Source organism: Mytilus edulis, chromosome 6 (genome assembly GCF_963676685.1).
Source record: "Mytilus edulis chromosome 6, xbMytEdul2.2, whole genome shotgun sequence".
Lineage (NCBI taxonomy): Eukaryota > Metazoa > Mollusca > Bivalvia > Mytilida > Mytilidae > Mytilus > Mytilus edulis.
This window is the reverse complement of record NC_092349.1, coordinates 31891229-31910614: the sequence shown is the minus strand read 5'-3', so window position 1 is coordinate 31910614 and position 19386 is coordinate 31891229. Positions and strand designations below refer to the sequence as shown.

Sequence of the window (19386 nt, the reverse complement as noted above, 5' to 3'; positions counted from 1 at the left end):
CAGTGAGATAGGTAAGATGGGCAAAAAGAATTTGGTTTTGGAAACCTTGGCAAAAGGAGTACACTTTTCGTTTAAAGGCGTTTAAAAAAAATATTTATATAAGCATGTTCATCTCGATCTTGTGTACGTGTGTGATATCGTATATATATGTTGTATCGCAGTGATGTTTTGACTTGCTTTACAATTTATACTGCACGCTTCAAATTCTGGTATGTATCTGGAGTTCTTAAAACCGGTAAGAATCAGGCAATAAACAAAACGTTCATCAGTTATTGTATTTAATGTTGATTTAAACTTAATAAATATTTGTGAATGTTTTTTTTTGTACTTGCACAAGGTAAACATGTGTGCCATATGTAAACGGAATTTGGAAGAATGCTTTAATTTCGTTTGTTCATTAGTGACATATGCATTGATAAAAAAATTTGTCCAAAAATTTAATTTGAAAAATATTTAATTAGTTGCAGAACAACGTGTAATATGCATGTGTTTCACATGAGTATAATGGCTTCCTAAATAAAAAATAGGAGGTTGTGTCCAAAACGATAGTGACTACAAACATTAACCAAAGAAAAACGTGGAGTCCATCAATGGGAACATCGTATGCACCCAACAGTTTAATTAATCACTATTTTTTCCCAAGTGAGTTATCTCAGTGTAAACAATATCTCAACCGAAACAATTTTTCGATCTTGTGTTACGATTGAGTCAATTATAAAATATGTTGTGTGATTCTATTTATCATTTTTCAACCCATGGTAAGAGTTAAAACAATATTTCTACTTGTAAAGATTATCTTCCGTGCATGTTATTTCTTCTATAGTTGACCAAATATAGCCAATTCTTAACAATTCTCTTTAAAATGAGCATCACAGTTTTAGCCTTTAGGATTTTTGATGAAGTTTACATAATGTATATGAAGGGTAATTTTTATGTGTTCTCCATAAGCAGGTCTAAAAATTATAAACAGCACTGAACACTTAAGTATATCAAGAGTTTAAATCTAACTTTTATTTTGTAGAATATATCATTCATTGTGTTCATTATTTTTCTATAGATACATTCATTGCTATTCTATTATAACACGTCTATGATATTGTCATCATATATAAAGCGTTTGTTAAAACTTTTCATTTCAGATATTACAAAGCGTTTTTTATAAAACATGCGAATATCTATGAAGTTGATTTGTTTATCAATCGCTGCTGTCACTATCGCCGTATCTTCTTCTGAAAATTAACTTCTTGTTAAAGTCGCTGTAAGCCCTTCTAGTCAGTAACGGTAGTCCACTGATAGACTTCGACTTTATGCCACTTCCAGATTTCGACTTCTTGCTACTTCGATACTTTGACTTCTTGACACTTGCAGACTTTGACTTCTTGCCTCTTGTAGACTTTGACTTCTTTCCACGTCTAGACTTTGACTTCTTGCTACGTCTAGACTTTGACTTCTTGCTTCTTCTTGACTTTGATTTCCTGTTACTCCTAGATCTTGATTTCTTTCCACTTTTAGACTTTGAAATCTTAACTCTTCTCGGCTTCGACGTCTTAATTGTACTGGTTTGTATGAAATTGGATGTAACAACCCGATGATTCAAAGGTTCAGGAAACCTATAGTTGTTTATGAGATCTCCTGTTCCAATAAAATGTGCTCTCCCTAGTTGTCGGAACTGGTTCAGCTGCAAAGGTATATTTGCTTTAAGATTGAAAACAGTAATGATTGTGTTCATTATAAAATTATTACATAATATTATAAGGAATAATTTGGTATGAGATCTCCTGTTCCAATAAAATGTGCTCTCCCTAATTGTCGGAACTGGTTCAGCGGCAAAAGTATATTTGCTTTAAGATTGAAAACAGTAATGATTGTGTTCATTATAAAATTATTACATAATATTATAAGGAATAATTTGGTGAAATAAATTATAAAACAAATTCTTAAAAATATCTACAACAAACACTAAAATCAGAAAAGGAGGTCCATGGCAGAAAGTTTTTTTTTTATTTGTGTTGCATTTCTGTTCTATTGATAAATATTCTATGACTTCTTTATTTGTATATCTAATAATAAAAACAAACCTGAAACTCGGAAATATATATCTGTTCTTTAAATATTGTCCAGATAACACTTTCAAAGCATGGGGGTGTTGTTAGACTTCCGTAGTACCTGTAGAAGTAGTCCGTGGATGGAAACAGTGAGGTCAAGGTAAATGAGTTAAGTTGGGCATGCCCACCTGTTTAAATAAATTAGAAATAATAAAAGACTAACATGATCACTTGTTAGAAAAGGAAAAAAAATCAAGCACTTTAAGATAATTATTAGACAGACGTTTAGGTGAGTACTAATTGTACGATTTAAGGTAAGTTTTACGCTTCGATTGCATTTTGAATATGTTTTCCTGCAAACGTTTTTCGGAATGACAAGCTTTGCTTTATTCTTTATATGAATGAAGGCAACATTCGTGTACAGCTGTCCAATAGCCATAAATCGAATAAGAAAATATTAAAACCGGGTAAAAAAAAACAACATCAATTTTACGAGGGAAACAACAAAACTACAAAACAACAAAACAACAGAACACTGTTTTAAAACGAAAAACAGTAAACCACAATAAACATAGAAACGTTTTATGGATATCCAGACCCCCCGCTTATATGACAATATTAAACATATCGCTTGATGAAAACATCATGAGACAGGAATTATACACAAATAAACTCAAAAATACTCAAAACAGACAGAAGCATTTAATAAAAATTTCAAAACATATGTAATGGATTGAAGCTTTTTGCCTATCAAAAACGATGGAAAAATGAAAATAGGCTTTTAAAACAATTCGTTATAAAATTATGAAATTTAGGTAGAATTTAGCAGGCAAATCATAATTGTAATGGTTCTACATTGATAAAATTAGAGGATTCCAGATATCCTGAAAAAAGATCTTTACCAGGAGTAGCGAACTTCCTTAAGTTTTAACATCATTAAGTTTCGTGTCGTAATTTCCAACACTTTCTACCTAGGAATATTGTGTTAGACTTTAAACAATGTTTGGTATGTAGTGTTTGTTAAAGTTTGAGAAAGTCTCAAAGTTGCACGAAGCAAATACAAATTCTTTCCACAGTGTCAGAGTATCTAAATCTCATAGAAGATACATCTTAACAATTATTACTTCTGGATTTTTTATGTCATAAATGGTCTGTAAATTAGTACTTGTTCGGCCTTCTAACGTTTTTGATATGAGCGTTTTTGATGACTCTTTTGAAGACGAAACGCGCGTCTGGCGTATTAAATCATAAGCCTGGTACTTTGATAACTATTTACACCTTGTTACAAATACTGATTTTAATTCATTACCTATATGCTCTATACTATGTAAATGATTGATGATCTCGTCAAACTTGTGATTATGTGGCCCAATCTGGAAATAAAAAGTAAAGAATACAAAGCTTAAAAACCTTCCAAAACATTCGAATATAAGAGAGAGTACAAGCCTGAAAGTTTTAAGTTTACATTGAAGAAAAACAACGCTCCTTGTAGCTCACGAAGATATAAATACGGTAAACTTTTTTCTGTTTATCTCCCATTTTCCAAAAATTTACATAAAATCAAAATTTGAGCTTGCAAATAATGTTTCCCTTTCAATAGAGACAGTTTTTTTTCCGTCAGAGACACAAACCATTTACCGTTCCAGTGAGAACGCATACCATATATGTTATCATTACTCTAATAAATTGAACAATAGAATTAAATACATTTACATTAAAACTAAAAGAAACCATACGTTATTGTATTTTTCAACAAATTTGAAAAACATGTTTGTCATAAGACAAAACACAAGCCCACAACAGATTGATAATCTGTGCCGAATGAGTGTAAAGTCTTCAGTTGTCAAGACTTTTGTGTTTCCATTATTTTATTTTGGAAATTTTTCACATTACTTTTTTCTCTATTTTTTTAAATACACATTCAGTACGACAACAATGGACTGCACAGCCTCCCTGAGTGTCTAAATTGCTTAATTTGTACTAAATAAAGCATTTATGGAATGATAAATACCCAATTTATTTCAGTCTGCAACTCTGATAATATTGACAACGCTAGTTCCCTTTACGGCTGAAACTTTGCACTTTTATTAGGATATTCCGTTAAACAAATTGATTTTAGATTAGAAAGTTCACATGATGTACTATGTTCTCCGAAGGTACAAAATACTGCTCCGCGGCATACATTGCATTTTTACAACATGTATGCGTCTCAAATTTTAAAGACTTTAACTTTTTACTAAAATTCTCTACTATTCCTCCATTAACTCTAGAGATCTGTTATCCATGTATATTTATTCTGTTAAACTATCAAAGTTTGGTGTTAATGAAATGAATCATAGCTATAATATTTTGCAACTAGTAGTTTAACAAAATAATTATCTATGATTATTATATATCTCACCCCAAAACGGCACGGTTTGTGAAACAGCTGTATTGACAAAGTGCAACCTATGCGTTATTATGTTTCTGTAAAAAATATGTTGGCGTTAATTCTTGTTGAACTTCATTGTGCCTGTTGTTTCTTTGTTTTCCTCTTAAAGCTGATGCGTTTCCCTTTGGCGTTTTACTGTAAATTGCAACGCGAATTGGTTTTTCTTAATCAGTTTATGACTTTTTAACATCGATATACAACTAAGGCAACAGTAGTATACCGCTGTTTGAAATTCATAAATTTATTGGGAAAAAACAAATCCGGGTTACAAACTTAAACTCAACACATAAAGATAAGAGGAGAACAACAACACAGCAGAAACACAACACTAAAATGTAACCCACACAGAAACGAACTATGATTTAACAATGGCCATTTTCCTGACTTGGTACGGGACATTTTAAGAAAAAATATTATTGTGATTTGGTTTTTTGGCTTGCAAAACCTCCCTCTTTCATGTCAATGTTAAATATAACATTAAAATGACAACATTACATGAACCTTTTAATTAGTAATACTTACATCAACAAGGAAGCTCAAAACAGCTAGACCATTGGTACAATTCATAGCATCATTGACAGAGGGGAATATGTCAGTATGCATCACTACTTGCATCTAAAAATAATTCGTTTAAGATATTTTAAGTATTTTTATGTAAAATTCAAAACGGAAAGCTAAAAAACATCAAACGAATGGACTTGTTACAGGCATTTTCTTATGTAAAAACTGGTTGATAAAACCTGGTTTTATACCTAGCTAAACATCTCACTTATATGATAGTCGCATAACAGTTCACTTCTGTTCGATCTGTATACTTAGTGTCTTTTTGTTGTTGTGATGTTCAAGTAACTGTCCCCGTCCATGTCCAATATGTGTTTTTTTGTTAAATGTATTTCTATTTGTATCCAGATGATGAGTTAATCTTTTTTAAATGCTTTGTATTGTTTGTTCTTTTGTTGTACTTTTACACCACTGGCGCAGGTAAGGAAGTTGTTGATATCTTCAAACTAGTTCAATCCCGCTAATCAGTCTATATGTGGCTGTCCGAAGTCAGGAGCCTGTAATTCAGCAGTTGCCGTTTATGGTGTGTCACATACTTGTTTGTCGTTTATTTATTTGTACATATGTTTTCCGTTTGAATCTATTGCCATTTATCGTTTCGGGGCCTTGTATAGCTGACTATGGTATTGAACTTACCTCCATAGAGAAATGTTTTTCATTGATTTCATGTTCTGATCCTCTGGTATTCTTTGATCCCCAATGGAGGTTGAGCTGTTCCACCACATACGATCCTGGCAATCCACCGCCAGATACCTCTAACCCTTGACCCTTTAATCCAACTTGCACTGAATTAATTTCAGATAAGGAATATTTACATAAAAACGTTTAAAACATGTATGTCTGTGTATTCGACGTTCAAGATAAATTATATACTTAATGATACTATAAACACTAGAACATAACATATTATAATTAATAATGTACTCTAACACAACAATACATTATCTAAGATGTCACATACATTGTATAAGGTATCAAATGAATCATTCGAGGTATTGTATGGATACAAGATAGTTATACGGAAGTGCATCATGATTTTCAATGTTAAACTATACACTAAAGTTCAGACGACGGAAATTTATGTGACTATACATGACCGAATTGTCTTCAACAATGAGGAAATGCATAAGTTTATCCATTTTTAAAAGAGTACAACATGCAAAAGGTGAACAAAAGATTAAACACAATCGACCTGATTGCAAAATTATAAACGAAACGCAGTAATGACTTAAAACCACTGAATTACAGGCTCTTGAGTTCGATTTTTTTTTTGTTTTTTTTTGTTGAAATAATATCTTTGGCTTTTCTAAACTTTTTTTTTATTCGAGCGTCACTGATGAGTCTTTTGTAGATGAAACGTGCATCAGACATAAACATCAAATTTAAATCCTGGTATCTTTGATGAGTTTATTCATTAGTCTTTATTTTCTGATATATTTTTTACTAATAAAGATCTTTTAAGAACTACAATACATGTACATATCTTTTAAAGAATAAATGATAAGATCTCATTAAATTTATAAGATATCTACTTTTCCATCTGAAGCTCACCTGAAACCCAGTTTTGGTTGGATTCGGGTTGCTTACTCTTTATCTTTTTTATGTTACATTTTGTATATTTGTTTTTCTGTTAGTCTTTTTTCTTTTTTCATGACGTTGTCAGTATATTTTCTAATTTAGATATCCCTCTGTTATCTTTCGCCTATCATTTTAGATCAGAAAGATAATATGTACGATTCGTGTGATATCTTAATGATCTTATCTATTTCGTTTCATACCACATCTTTCTATATCTATGAAACGCTGAATAAAAGAATCCGAATATATTTTTTTTACATACCTGTTTGGCCGTCTTTCTGTATTCCAAGCTCGACATTCTTAGCCGTAGAGAGCTTACTTAAATCAAAATGTTCTAGTGTTATATCAGTCTGGACCTTTGATGTCTTAATATCAATTGGAGACTGTTGCATTCCACCACATGTTGGAAATAAGTATTTCCAATGTTTAGGATCTAATTTGAATCAAAACAAAAATAGAAAATATAGTTATTATCTGTTTAAACAGTTTGATTTTGTATAGCAAATAAATGGTAATATTATTGTTTTATATACTGGTTTTAACAAGTTATTATAATATCAAATACAACATGTATATATAAATTTATTGATAACGACTTGACGCTTCGTCAGTAAACACATACCATCTCGTTGTTTTTACCTTGTATGCCAGTTTTAGACAAACCATAAGAGTGCAATCAAGCTCTGCCTATCTATATCATCATGTTTGGATATTTTTACCATTCATATTTCAAGAAGAGATTTTTAAAACACGTTGAAATTAAATTGTACAAATTTAAACAAAGTTTAAAATTCAAATTTATTCAGTATAACATATAAATTGAATGAATAATAGTGCAACAAGCTTATGTATATGACAAGTATAAATCATGTCTAATTAAACCAATTAAATAACAATATTGATTCATTGATTTCCGTTTTATATCTTTCAGTTTATTACAAGGTTATTTCTAGGCGAACTTTATGATATGTTATCAAATTTAAAAAAAAAAAAAAAAAAAAAAAAAAAAAAAAAAAACCACCATGTATTAAAAAAAATATTAGAATTTGTGAAAGTATATCTTATGAATACAATTTAAATAGTGTGCATTCATAGTGTATATGCTTAAAGCGCAGTCAACGTATTTTGACACTATAAACAGTGCCTTGATTCAGTCTTTGACCATGCCATATGAATATTAAACCTAATATATTGTATTATACAGACAACAAGACGGGTGAGGATCAGAGATTACTGGAAGTATATTTTAGCAACGGTCAGTAAGCAAACAACCTTCAACAATTAGCAAAACCATAACGTCAATAGAAAAGTTCTGGTATTTTGTGACAAATGATTTTTCGTCAATTTACATTTTTTGTGAAGACATTATGGTTTAACCAAGTGTTGACCTATGTTTATGAACAATTTTATCAAAATCGTTTTAAATATGTGTTTTCACACGCTTCTTATTTGTTTAGTGTGAACCAGGAGTCTTCATAACCTTCATTTTGTTGCGTGTAGATGACAATGAAAGAAAAGAAAAGTGTCAATCTAAATTATGAACGGTTTTGTTAACTTTGCATTGTTGACGTTAACCGATTTTACCCTCACAAAATGCGCAATGCAAATCTTTGTCTGTTCTGTGACGCTCGTAGCAAAAATGAAATAATAATAATAAAAAAATAATGCAAACGTTTTACCGAATAAAACAAAAATCCGGATATTAAATCAAAGCTTTGCAGGAGGTATATACATTCTTTAATTATGTTATAAATGTAATACATGTGACAAATGATATAATCAATTACCCATTTAATACATAAAATATCATTTAATTAAATCAACTCCATCTTATCTATATCAGAAATGAATTTTTGTCATACCGAAATAGAAAAAAAAAGTGATTAATTAAAAATGCTATGTGAGGTCTCACAGTGATACCGAAAGTTGCTGTCATTCGTTTAATATATATATATTTAATTATTTAAATCAACATAGGTCAAAGTTTTACAAAATAGTGCATGAATTTATCATATTGTTTTTGTAAATGCAAATATAACCATATAGGTCAAGGCAAATGTCTGAAATGAAAAGCATTTTAAAATTTACTATTATGATAAAAATATACATTACATCTATTTTCACAGTTACATATTGGAGAGTATTACCGCCGTTTGAAATTGAAAATCTACCGTTTTCCATACAATTCAAATCGGGTAGACGAAAATAATGTCGTAAATATAGGTTTGGGATAATAATAATTGCATGTAATTGATAGTCACTCACAATATACATGTCTTCGTTACTGCCCTACAAGCCAATGTCTTAAATTGCAGTTAATGAGTACCATGCACAAATATAGTAATATTTCATTTATAATGTTTTCCATTGGACGTTTAAGAGTCATGCATCTACCACTGTGATCATGATGTAATTATTGTTCTTCTTTCCTTAATATATCAGCGTGATAATGAGTATCAGTATTCTATCCCAAACCGAAAAGAATTTTGACAGAGAACTTACCTACGCCATGATGATATCCCCATTCGGGAACTGAAAAGAAATAAATCGAGATCAGAAAGAAATAAGTTTTTTTTTTCATTTCTTTTCTTTAAGAACAACCTTCTTTATCCAAATAAATATCTTGATCATATTTAGAACAAACGACAGGCCCTCTGAACTTACAGATCTCTGTATATATTTCATAATCCTTTTCTATCGTCCGTAAATTGACCTCCGATGTTGTTTCTGAAATGATTAGCCATAATTTATATGTATTTTAAACAAACAAATGAATGATGGATAAGTTCATTGCTAACTTGATTACACATATTGATCTTGAAAAAGAAAAAAAAGAAATCATGACAGCTTAACTGAGCTTAACTGTGTTGTAGCAGACGGTATAGACTAGCTTAACTATGTTGTAGCAGACGGTATAAACTAGCTAAACTATGTTGAAGCAGACGGTATAGACTAGCTTAACTATGTTGTAGCAGACGGTATTGACTAGCTCAACTATGTTGTAGCAGACAGTATAGACTAGCTTAACTATGTTGTAGCAAACGGTATAGACTCGCTCATCTATGTTGTAGCAGACGGTATTGACTACCGTATACAATCCCTTTTAGTTTACATATTACCAATATGAAGTTTGGTACCAATTAGCAAAGACTCAAACGTCATCAAAGTAAACACATATCAATGAAATATCTACACGACAGATCTTGAAAATGAACCACACTATGTACCGATACAAGTCATTTTGGCATCGTTAAGTGAATATTTCATCTATTATTTTTTTTCTACATTGACGTAACGGGAGCGAATTTTTGAAACTAGCAATTTCAGAGGTTTAGATCATAGGAAATGTACCCATATTGACAAGGTCTTGAATTGACGAAAATTCGAGTTTAACGAAAAAAACTATATGGACAACATTTACAATCATATTACATCTTAAGCCCTGGTCACAACAAACCCACGACACATCTATGCAGCGCCACGATATGGAAATTTGTGAAATCGTGAGTCATTTGTGATCATCGTACGACAGTCGCACGATATTTTGAGCATCGTGGCGCTCTCGTGTGTCATGGGACGAAAATTGGACACGCACCTTTTTTGCTCTACGATTTTTTATCTTGTCACTGTCTGGTGGCTGTCGTAATAGTGTCTTACCACATTCGTGCGACTGTCGTGCGATAAACACATTGTCGTGGGTACCAACATAAACCCCTTTAATAAAGAAAAATCGTACGACTGTTGCACGACTGTCGTATGCCAATCCTACAACTGTCGCAAGACACTCGTGATACAGTCGCACGTTGGTGTCACGCATACCAAATTTCGTACGATGCTCGCACAACATTGATTGTCTGTCGTACGAAAGAGGTATGTTCTTCGTGCAACATCTTTTTGTTTTATTTAAAAGAATTCAATCCGGCGAGATGAATGTTTGGAAAAACATACCATCTGCCGTTTAAAGAGGATGGCTATTCTAACAGAACGATAACGCTTGATCCTGCTGAACAGGCGCCTTGCCGGACTCCAGCAAGAGCACAATATGGTCCTGTTAGCGTTGATTTGAGTCCGTGAATAGAATAGGAACCTGCGAAACGCCCTACGTTGGTGGGTTAGGCCATGGATCAAACGGCGGCGGATTTTTGGACAGTGTAGTATACACTGATGCTAGAGTAGGAGCGGGAATCTGCCGGTGATCTCGTTGGATTCATACAGATGGAGCCTGGCATGTTTCAAGACAGTCGTATGACAGAAACCCGACAGTGACACGACAGTGACACGCGCATCCCATGACACGAAAACCTGAAAAATATGCCCAAACAACTCACGATCGTCGTACGGCTGTCGCACGACCGACTTGCGACTTACCTACGACAGTCAATTATAATTCTGTTTCCTCTGTCGTGTAACCATCGTGGACATGTCGTAGCTAATGCGACCACTCGAAATATGTTTTTGACATTTTGGACGACAGTGCCACGACAACTGTTTTATAGATCTTATACGACAAAAAAAATCGTACGATCTGTTGTAACCCAGGGCTTTAGTTGTATGAATATATATACACAAAAGGTAATATATATAATTGACTGAAAAATGTTTAAACGTTTTATAAATTAAACCGTTAATTGTGGAGTCTTTTATTTTATCCGACTGATCACATTAAGCATTACGAAACATGAAACTAATTTCTTGAAATATGAATGTAATCGAAATTATTGAAACCAATGCATGCATAAAATTGAGAATGGAAATGAGAAATGTGTCAAAGACACACACACCCGACCATATAACAGACAACAGCCGAATGCCACCAATGGATCTTTAAAGCAGCGAAAAACTAACTCCTGCACCCGGAGGAGTCCTTTAGATGGCCTCTAAAGAAATACGTTACCAGTTCAGTGATAATTTACGTCATACTAAACTCCGAATTATACACAAGAAACTAAAATCAAAAATCATACATGACTAACAAAGACATGTATTATTAGAAACTAAGTTTTTCATGCACGTTTTTGTATATTTATATCACATCTTAGTTGTATGAATACGTATACAAAAACGGGAATATATATAATTGACTGAAAATGTGTAACACAAAAAAAAAAAATCATTATTAATATAAACATAATGTTGTGTGGTATCACTGAGAATGAGACTATCCGCCAAACTTTAAATGAAACGCATAGAAGCACTGATATGCAACCTTACGGCGTTCAATCTTGGTACTCACCATATCAAGACGGTCTTATAGCATGTACAAAAGCTGTTGTAATATATCAATTGCAAATGTTATATATGAATATGAAATCGACATTTAAACTCAGTAGCAAATATACTGACATCACTAAGGCAAAAAATAAAAAAAATAAAAGCCAAACCAAAATGACAAACATTAGTACACAAGGCACAACATCAAAAATTGAAGTCTGAGAAAATAAAAAAAATTCGGGGAAGAATTTTAAAGGAACCGAACGGATTATAAATGAAAACAAATACGTAGTTTATTTCATACTTTTTTTCAGAATTAACATTTAAAGTTAATGTTATAAAAAATAGTCAAACAATCGAGACGTAAATTACCTGCACCATTTGCAAAATAAGATCCGATCAGGAGAAAGAAAGACGTAACAGCTGCTGTAAATTTCATTTTTAAATGCAGGCAGAAAACTCTAGGTTTTTGCTTATATACTTGTCACAGTCATGACATTGATAAGCAATGAATAAGTAATATACTGCCTGGGTGTCAAGTTGAAAGTTTAAGGACTTGCATCAAAAGTATTACATATTTGCATGAAAAATTCAAAAAATATTTTAATTATTCAATTATGACTTATATGCACTTTTAAAGAGATATGAGTCAGTTAATTTAAATAGTGGTTTTTCTTTTCTTTTTTTTTCATTTTCGAAATTTGCAAACATGTAGCTGATTAGATAAATTTAATTTAATTACATTAATTCAATAAGTTGTCAACTCTTGCTGTAGGAAAGAAAATGAATTAAAACAGCTGTCTTTCTATGTTCTGTTATTTGGGTCAGTCTTTTTGTGATTTGTTTTAGTGTTTCGCATGATGTTGTTTTTTTTGTATTATATCTGCATTGGTAAATGAAATTGAGTCTGTTACGTAACCGGAAAAGTATGACCAACAAACTTTTTCACGATGTATTTTCGTTACGTCAATTTTCATAATAATCTTCTGCTGTACATTCTCTACTTTTTTTGCAATCAAATCAGTGCTCTTTAGCACTTATTTAGAAATTAAGTATATTCTTGACGTGTACATGTATAAGACAATAATAAATACTAAACAGTCTATAATAAACAGAAGAAAGGAGTATGTCCGGTAAAAGCCTATTTTGGCCCCAAATTTCAGGTTCATCTGATGAAAGATTTTGGTACAATGTTAGTGTCTACTTCAATCAATTCAATAAGTTTATGTGAAAGATTTGAACTGATTTAGTCATTAAAGACGCTCAAATTTAAGATTTAATATGAAAAATCTATCAAGTATGCCATATTATGCAATTTTTCAGAAGGTTTTTGTCAAAATTAAAAGTGGTCACATCCGTTTTCATTTTCAACCTTTGTATAATTATGATATGTTTAATCATCAAATACAACTTACATTTAAAAATTAAGAATGAATACACATACGGCCGCTTTCATTTAAGACGGAAACCGTATAACATTTAACTCAAATGCTAAAATTATGAAGATTTCAGTTATTTAACATGACTTCATGATGCTAGTACCCGATATGTGTGCATTGTATTGTAAAAAAAAAGTCAAAGGTATGTAACAGAAGTATTACTTCTAATAAATAGCTTAAAGTTTACGTTATAATACTTTGGTAAAACTGCTATATTTTGGGGCCAAAAAGGGTTCTTACTGGACCTTCTCCCTTCTGAACAAGTTTATCGCAGTGGATAAGTTTTATGTAACTGGTGCCCTCATTCTAATCATATTTTTTGAACTACTGAGTACTGACTATTTCCGTAGTAACATTTGATTTTTTTTTTTTTAACTTTTCATTCATAATTACAATACATTAAAAAAAACTGTCAATTAAAATATGTCAAATTTTAAAAATATAACACAATAACATTTAATGTTGACCTTTAAGTGTTTGAATAACACAGTGGTTGCATTATTTTGAAGGTTATATTACGATCTTTCAATGAAACGAAAATTGGAATTGCACACGCATATTGAGGATTGTCAGTGATGTTGAATAAAACGAATTTGAAATACCCTTGGAAAATAAATACCGTGTATCGGGTTATTTTTTTAGCATGTGTTTAATTATCGTTTTGTTTGCGGCCGAAACGTGAAAATTTAATCATGCATAAATGTTCCTCAATTTACCAAGTTTTAACATTTTTGTTAGTTTAATAGATTAAAATGTTAGGTATTGCATGTTGTCCAACTAATCACAAAAAAGAGCTAACTTTTTTTCAGGCATATGAAACGAGTTTCTTGAAATATTAATGTTATCGAAATTAATTGAACCAATGCATACAATTGAGAATGGAAATGGGGAATGTATCAAAGAGACAACACCCGACCAAAGAGCAGATAACAGCCGAAGACCACCAATGAGTCATCATTTCAGTGAGGAAATCCCTCTCAAGGATGCGTGTTTCAGCTGGCCCATAAACAACAATGCATACTAGTTAAGTGATAATGGACTTCATACTAAACTCCGAAAAATATATCAAAGTAACAAAAATTAAAAATCATACAAAACTAACAAAGGCCAGAGGCTCCTGACTTGGAATAGGCGCAAAAATGCGTCAGGGTAAACATGTTTTTTTATAGATCTAAACCCTCTCCCTATACCTCAAGGCAATGTAGAAAGAAAAGAAAAAAACTCAACAGTACGTACAGTAAACCTCAATTTAAAACAAGTCCGAGTCAAATGTCATTTATACCAAACTAAGGCCGTGTTCACACCAAACGCCGTGTAGAGTAAACATGTTTACAATTAGTTAATGTAGTGTACACTGGTTTCACATTACATTTGTTCACATCTATACACCTTGTTTAGCTACCTGTACATAAGATTTGTTCCCACTTGTAAACTATATCATGTATATGTCATTTAAATGTTCATTACGTAGAACTGAATTCAAAATTTTTGAAATTTTTTTCTAGCGGTAAGAGAACAACTATTTGACTTCAAAAGAGGGGTGGGGGATGGGAATGGAAATATGCCGATCCCCAATTTGATAAAAAAAAAAAAAAAAGGTCATACAGATAATAAAAAAATTTATTCTGAATCAAGAGTTTCCCCATACATTATAGTGTTAAATATTGAAAAAAAAAAGTGTTTGATCACCAGCATCGAAAAAAAAGGAATAAAAACGTACGTAAGTTAAGTGGTTGCTACTTTATGAAAGCCATTTTTATAATTTGCAGTAGTTTGAATATCACTAGAGATGTCTCGATAACGCATTAGAAAACGTTAGCTGCAACAGCGTGCTTACAGCCAGGAAAAAAAGGATTGAGATATTATGGATCACTACATTTTTATCTTTTCTGTTCGTTTCAAATGGTTTTTCTTCTCCAAGGAATATTTGGTAAAGGAATAGGGTAACGTTTTTTTAATTTATTTTACGTGTTATTTAACGGAACTGAGATACTAGACAAACAGATCATTTACCTCACATTTTTTTTAGTCATGCATTTATGCGTGAATAGTTTTTTGAGTAAAGACCAGTGGCGAATATTTCTGTGTACGTCAAGTCGATTCGGGAAGACCTTTTCAAATGAATTAGGCAGCAACTATTTACTTAAATTTTTGTGGAGGGGGAGGGGGGCGTGAGCTTTTGATTTTTTTTAGGACAAATTTTGGTGACAAGTCGAAATCAATGTTATTATATATAGTGGCAGCTGAGGGTGAAACAAACATTTTTTTTCAGGGCCAAAAACTGGAAACATTTTTTGTTTCCAAAACAAAATCCATAGCTCACCACCCCACCCCCTTGCCTTTATGTTTTATACTCGACTATAATAGCTCCCCCCCAAAAAAAAAATCAATTGGTTGCTGCCTTATGGGTTCGGCAATGATGCTGCTTTGAGTCTTGATTAGGGGTTAATAAAGTACGTTAATTTTTTTTAACCAAAAAAAAATCTGTAAAATTTAGACAACTAATAATTATCAAAAATATCAATTTTACTCAAAAATAGTTTCCTCCTTAAATATTTACACGATAAAACTAATGTCCTAAATGCAGTTTTGTGTACACTTAACCTACACATGGCCTACATTGACTATCGACTGTGTGTAGGTAAAACATGATTTAAACAACATGTAAACATTGAGTTTTATCAATGGGAACGCAATTGTGTTTAGTTTACGTGTGAGTTACACAAACACAACACCGAATTTAGGTCAATGTGAACACGGCCTTAGTCTTGCTAGTGCGATTTTATATATTTATTTCACATTTATAACGTATTATTGACAACAAATATTTCATTCAGGGGTTGTTGATTGCAAGTTAATTAACTTTCAAGTTTGTTTCCATAGTTTACCGGATTGTGACATTGAAAAACGTAGCGCGTGGAAATTTTCTTTAAGAATCTGCTCTTTCTACTGACCGTCAAGAGCACATGTGTCTACATTCTTTCGTCCCGTTCACCTCCTCGAACTTGCGCTGTGTGATGGAAAAATATATTATAAAAGGGCTCATATAGTTAAGGTCACTGCTTACTAAAAATTCTCGGAGAATTAGTGACTGGGAAAAAATAATTACGTTATGTTGGTCTGTATTTTTGTGATTTGTTTTACTTTTTGGCATAATGTTTGGTTTAGGTTTTAGTATTATATCTCCAACTCTTAAACAGGAATCTTGATCTTAACGGGATCGAAAAAGTATGAACAACAAATTATATAGCCCTGCATCTTTATTTAGTCAATTTACCAAAAAATCCTCTGCGTCAGTACTATTTAGGTAATTCCTTACAATCGAATGAGTTCTTTTCAGCACTTATTGTGCAATCATGTGTGTTCTTGACGGGTATGTGTATTACCCATGTTATTTCAACTGATCGGGCGGAGTTTACGATTTAATTTGCATAATGACAGTCTATTTGAAGATGTGTGTGATAAGAATGATGGCAGTTATAATTATAATTGAGTTCTAATCACCTATCAGTGTCTCCAAACGGATAAACTATTGAACTGAGTGTATGACATGGGAGGAATAACTGGACACTTCATTGATGAATTTATCTCGACACACCTGTCTACAGATGAAGTAGTCTAAAATAAGCGAACTGGTTCAACCCGCCCAGTCAAGTGAAATAAATTAGGTAAATACATGTTACTGAATGTAAGCGAAAGTCTATACACTACTAAGTTTATCGCAGCAGATACGTTTTATTTCACGTGTACCCTTGTTCTAATCTTATTTCTAAAAGTATTTGTTACTGACTTTTTCCTTGTATAGGTTGTAAGATTGTATCTTTGTTAAAGACTTTTTTATTCATAATTACAATATATTATACAACTGTCAATTAAAATATGTCAATTTTTTTAAATATAACACAATAACATTTTATTGTTGACCTTTTCGTGTTTTAATAACACAGTGGTTACCTTATAACATGTATTACTGATTCAGAAACAAAACAAAAGACGACACTCGCATAATGAGCATTGTCAGAGATGTGGAATTAAACGGATTTAAAGATAACTGAAAAAAATATACCGTATATCGTATATGGTTTTTTTTTTCGCGAGTGTTTAATAGTAGTTTTGTTTGCGGCAGAAATGGAAAATTTGATCCTGCATTAATTTGCCTGCATGTTCCAAGATGTTAACGTTGTTTTGAAGTTTCAAAGATTAAAGCTGTTAATTGTTGAGTCTTGTATGCTATCTGACAGATCACAAGATTGAGCATTACGATACATATGAAACGAGTTTCTTGAAAAATTAATTTTATCGAAATTATTGAAACTAATCCATGCATAAAATTGAGAATGGAAAAGGGGAATGTGTCAAAGAGACAACAACTCGCCGATATAACAGACAACAGCCGAAGGCAACCAATTGGTCTTCAATGCAGCGAGAAAATCCTGCATCTGGAGGTGTCTTTAAGCTGGCTCCTTAACAAATATTTACTAGTTCAGTGATAATAAACGTCATACTAAACTCCGAATTATACTCATGAAACTAAAATAAAAAACAATACAAGACTAACACAGGCTATGCATGATAAGAAACTAATTATATTTTTATCACATCTTAAACATATAGTTGATAAACAATATTTCATTCAGTGGTTGATGGCAATCATATTAACTTTCGAGTTTGTTGCCAAAGTTTACCGGATCGTGGCATTGTTAAACACTAGAACAGAGCACGTGAAAAGCTTGAAGAATAAGTAAATTGAAAAAGCCATTGATATTTTCTATGCGTTCCCATTTTTTCATGTTGTTAATGAAACTATTCCTTAACAGTTGATAAATTAACATTTTTCCTTAAGAATCTGCTATTTTCTTTTCACCTTTAAGATCACGTGTGTTTTTGTTCTTTCGTGACGTATTCTCCTACTTGCGCTGTGTGGTGGTCGGAATTACAACGAGAGGTCACGGCAAACAAAAAAATATCAGCGAATTAGTGTTTTGGAAGTCAGCTATTCAATATTAGTACAGTCGTGAAGAATGGGTTATCTAAAAGACTTTTCCTTTAAAATAAATCACGTTTTTTAGGGGAAAACTTAGCGATTCAAGAATATTAAACATGTTTTACTCTTAAAAATAAAATCATATTTCTTTAATTAAAATATCTTTTTCCATTATTATTAAATTTTTCTAATCATATATGTCACATTTTTTGACAACAAAGGCAATCAGTTCCATGTTACGAAATATTAATAAGCAACAATCTGTCGATTGGTGTCATTACCTAATCAATTTATATATAAAATAAAAATAAAAATAAATTACCTTAACACGGATATTATTAAACTGTATGATCAAATCCTTCATGTTTTCGAATGTATGTCAAAATAAACTCATCAAAGATACAAGAATTTAATTTTGTCTTTCCGAAGGACGCGTGTTTCGTATACAAAAGACTGATCAGTGACTCGCGAATCCAAAAAAATTAAAATGGCCAAATAAAGTACGATGTTGAAGAGCATAATGTACAAAATGCAATTATCTTGAAAGTTCTCTTAATTATGCGAGTTTGTACTACTTGTATTTATTTGTACTAGTTATCGAAAACCTGTCAACCAATCAAGTTTGTTGTTGTCAATATCTTGGGCAATGCGATGCATTTGTTTTATCGCGTGTATTTTCCCGGTCAACGAAAATATACACTGTGAAAAAAACGACGCGACAAAGCGCTAGTTCCTCTGATTATTTTTCAGAACTTAGATTCAAATTAAATGTGATAAAAAAGAGCTCGCCCAAAAATGTATACTTGGGTATGCAATCATTTAAACGAAGAATACATATCGTTTGCTATGTCGCATTCCAGCTGAGCATTTACAAATAAACTTGTCCATTATGCATATTAAGATGTTGATCAGCGCATTTACATAGGACATGTAGGATCAAATATTTTTGAAAGAAAAAATAAGTAGTATTCGCAGAAGGCGAATCATCAGTATATATATCATAATATGAAATTTCGTGTGCACGAAGCCCCAGTTTGTTGTTATACTAGATAAATAAACGATATGCCAGATACACTGATACACTACATAGAATGTTAGATATCTCGTGGATTCTATTATATGTCTTACAATCACATC

General features: G+C 31.9%; 1 protein-coding gene across 1 annotated transcript in view; it reads right to left on the bottom strand.

The window, feature by feature from the left end:
* Positions 1-985: 985 nt before the first annotated feature.
* LOC139526348 (uncharacterized) overlaps positions 986-19386 on the bottom strand; it is a 40110-nt gene continuing 21709 nt past the window's right edge. Inside the window, exons 9-16 of the mRNA XM_071321483.1 lie at positions 12199-12310; positions 9118-9147; positions 6878-7048; positions 5674-5822; positions 4999-5091; positions 3355-3418; positions 2079-2233; positions 986-1678 (exon numbers count right to left, since the gene is read on the bottom strand). Of these exons, the coding sequence (XP_071177584.1) occupies positions 1196-1678; positions 2079-2233; positions 3355-3418; positions 4999-5091; positions 5674-5822; positions 6878-7048; positions 9118-9147; positions 12199-12310 (1257 nt within the window). The 3' untranslated portion in view covers positions 986-1195. The remainder of the gene's footprint in view (positions 1679-2078; positions 2234-3354; positions 3419-4998; positions 5092-5673; positions 5823-6877; positions 7049-9117; positions 9148-12198; positions 12311-19386) is intronic.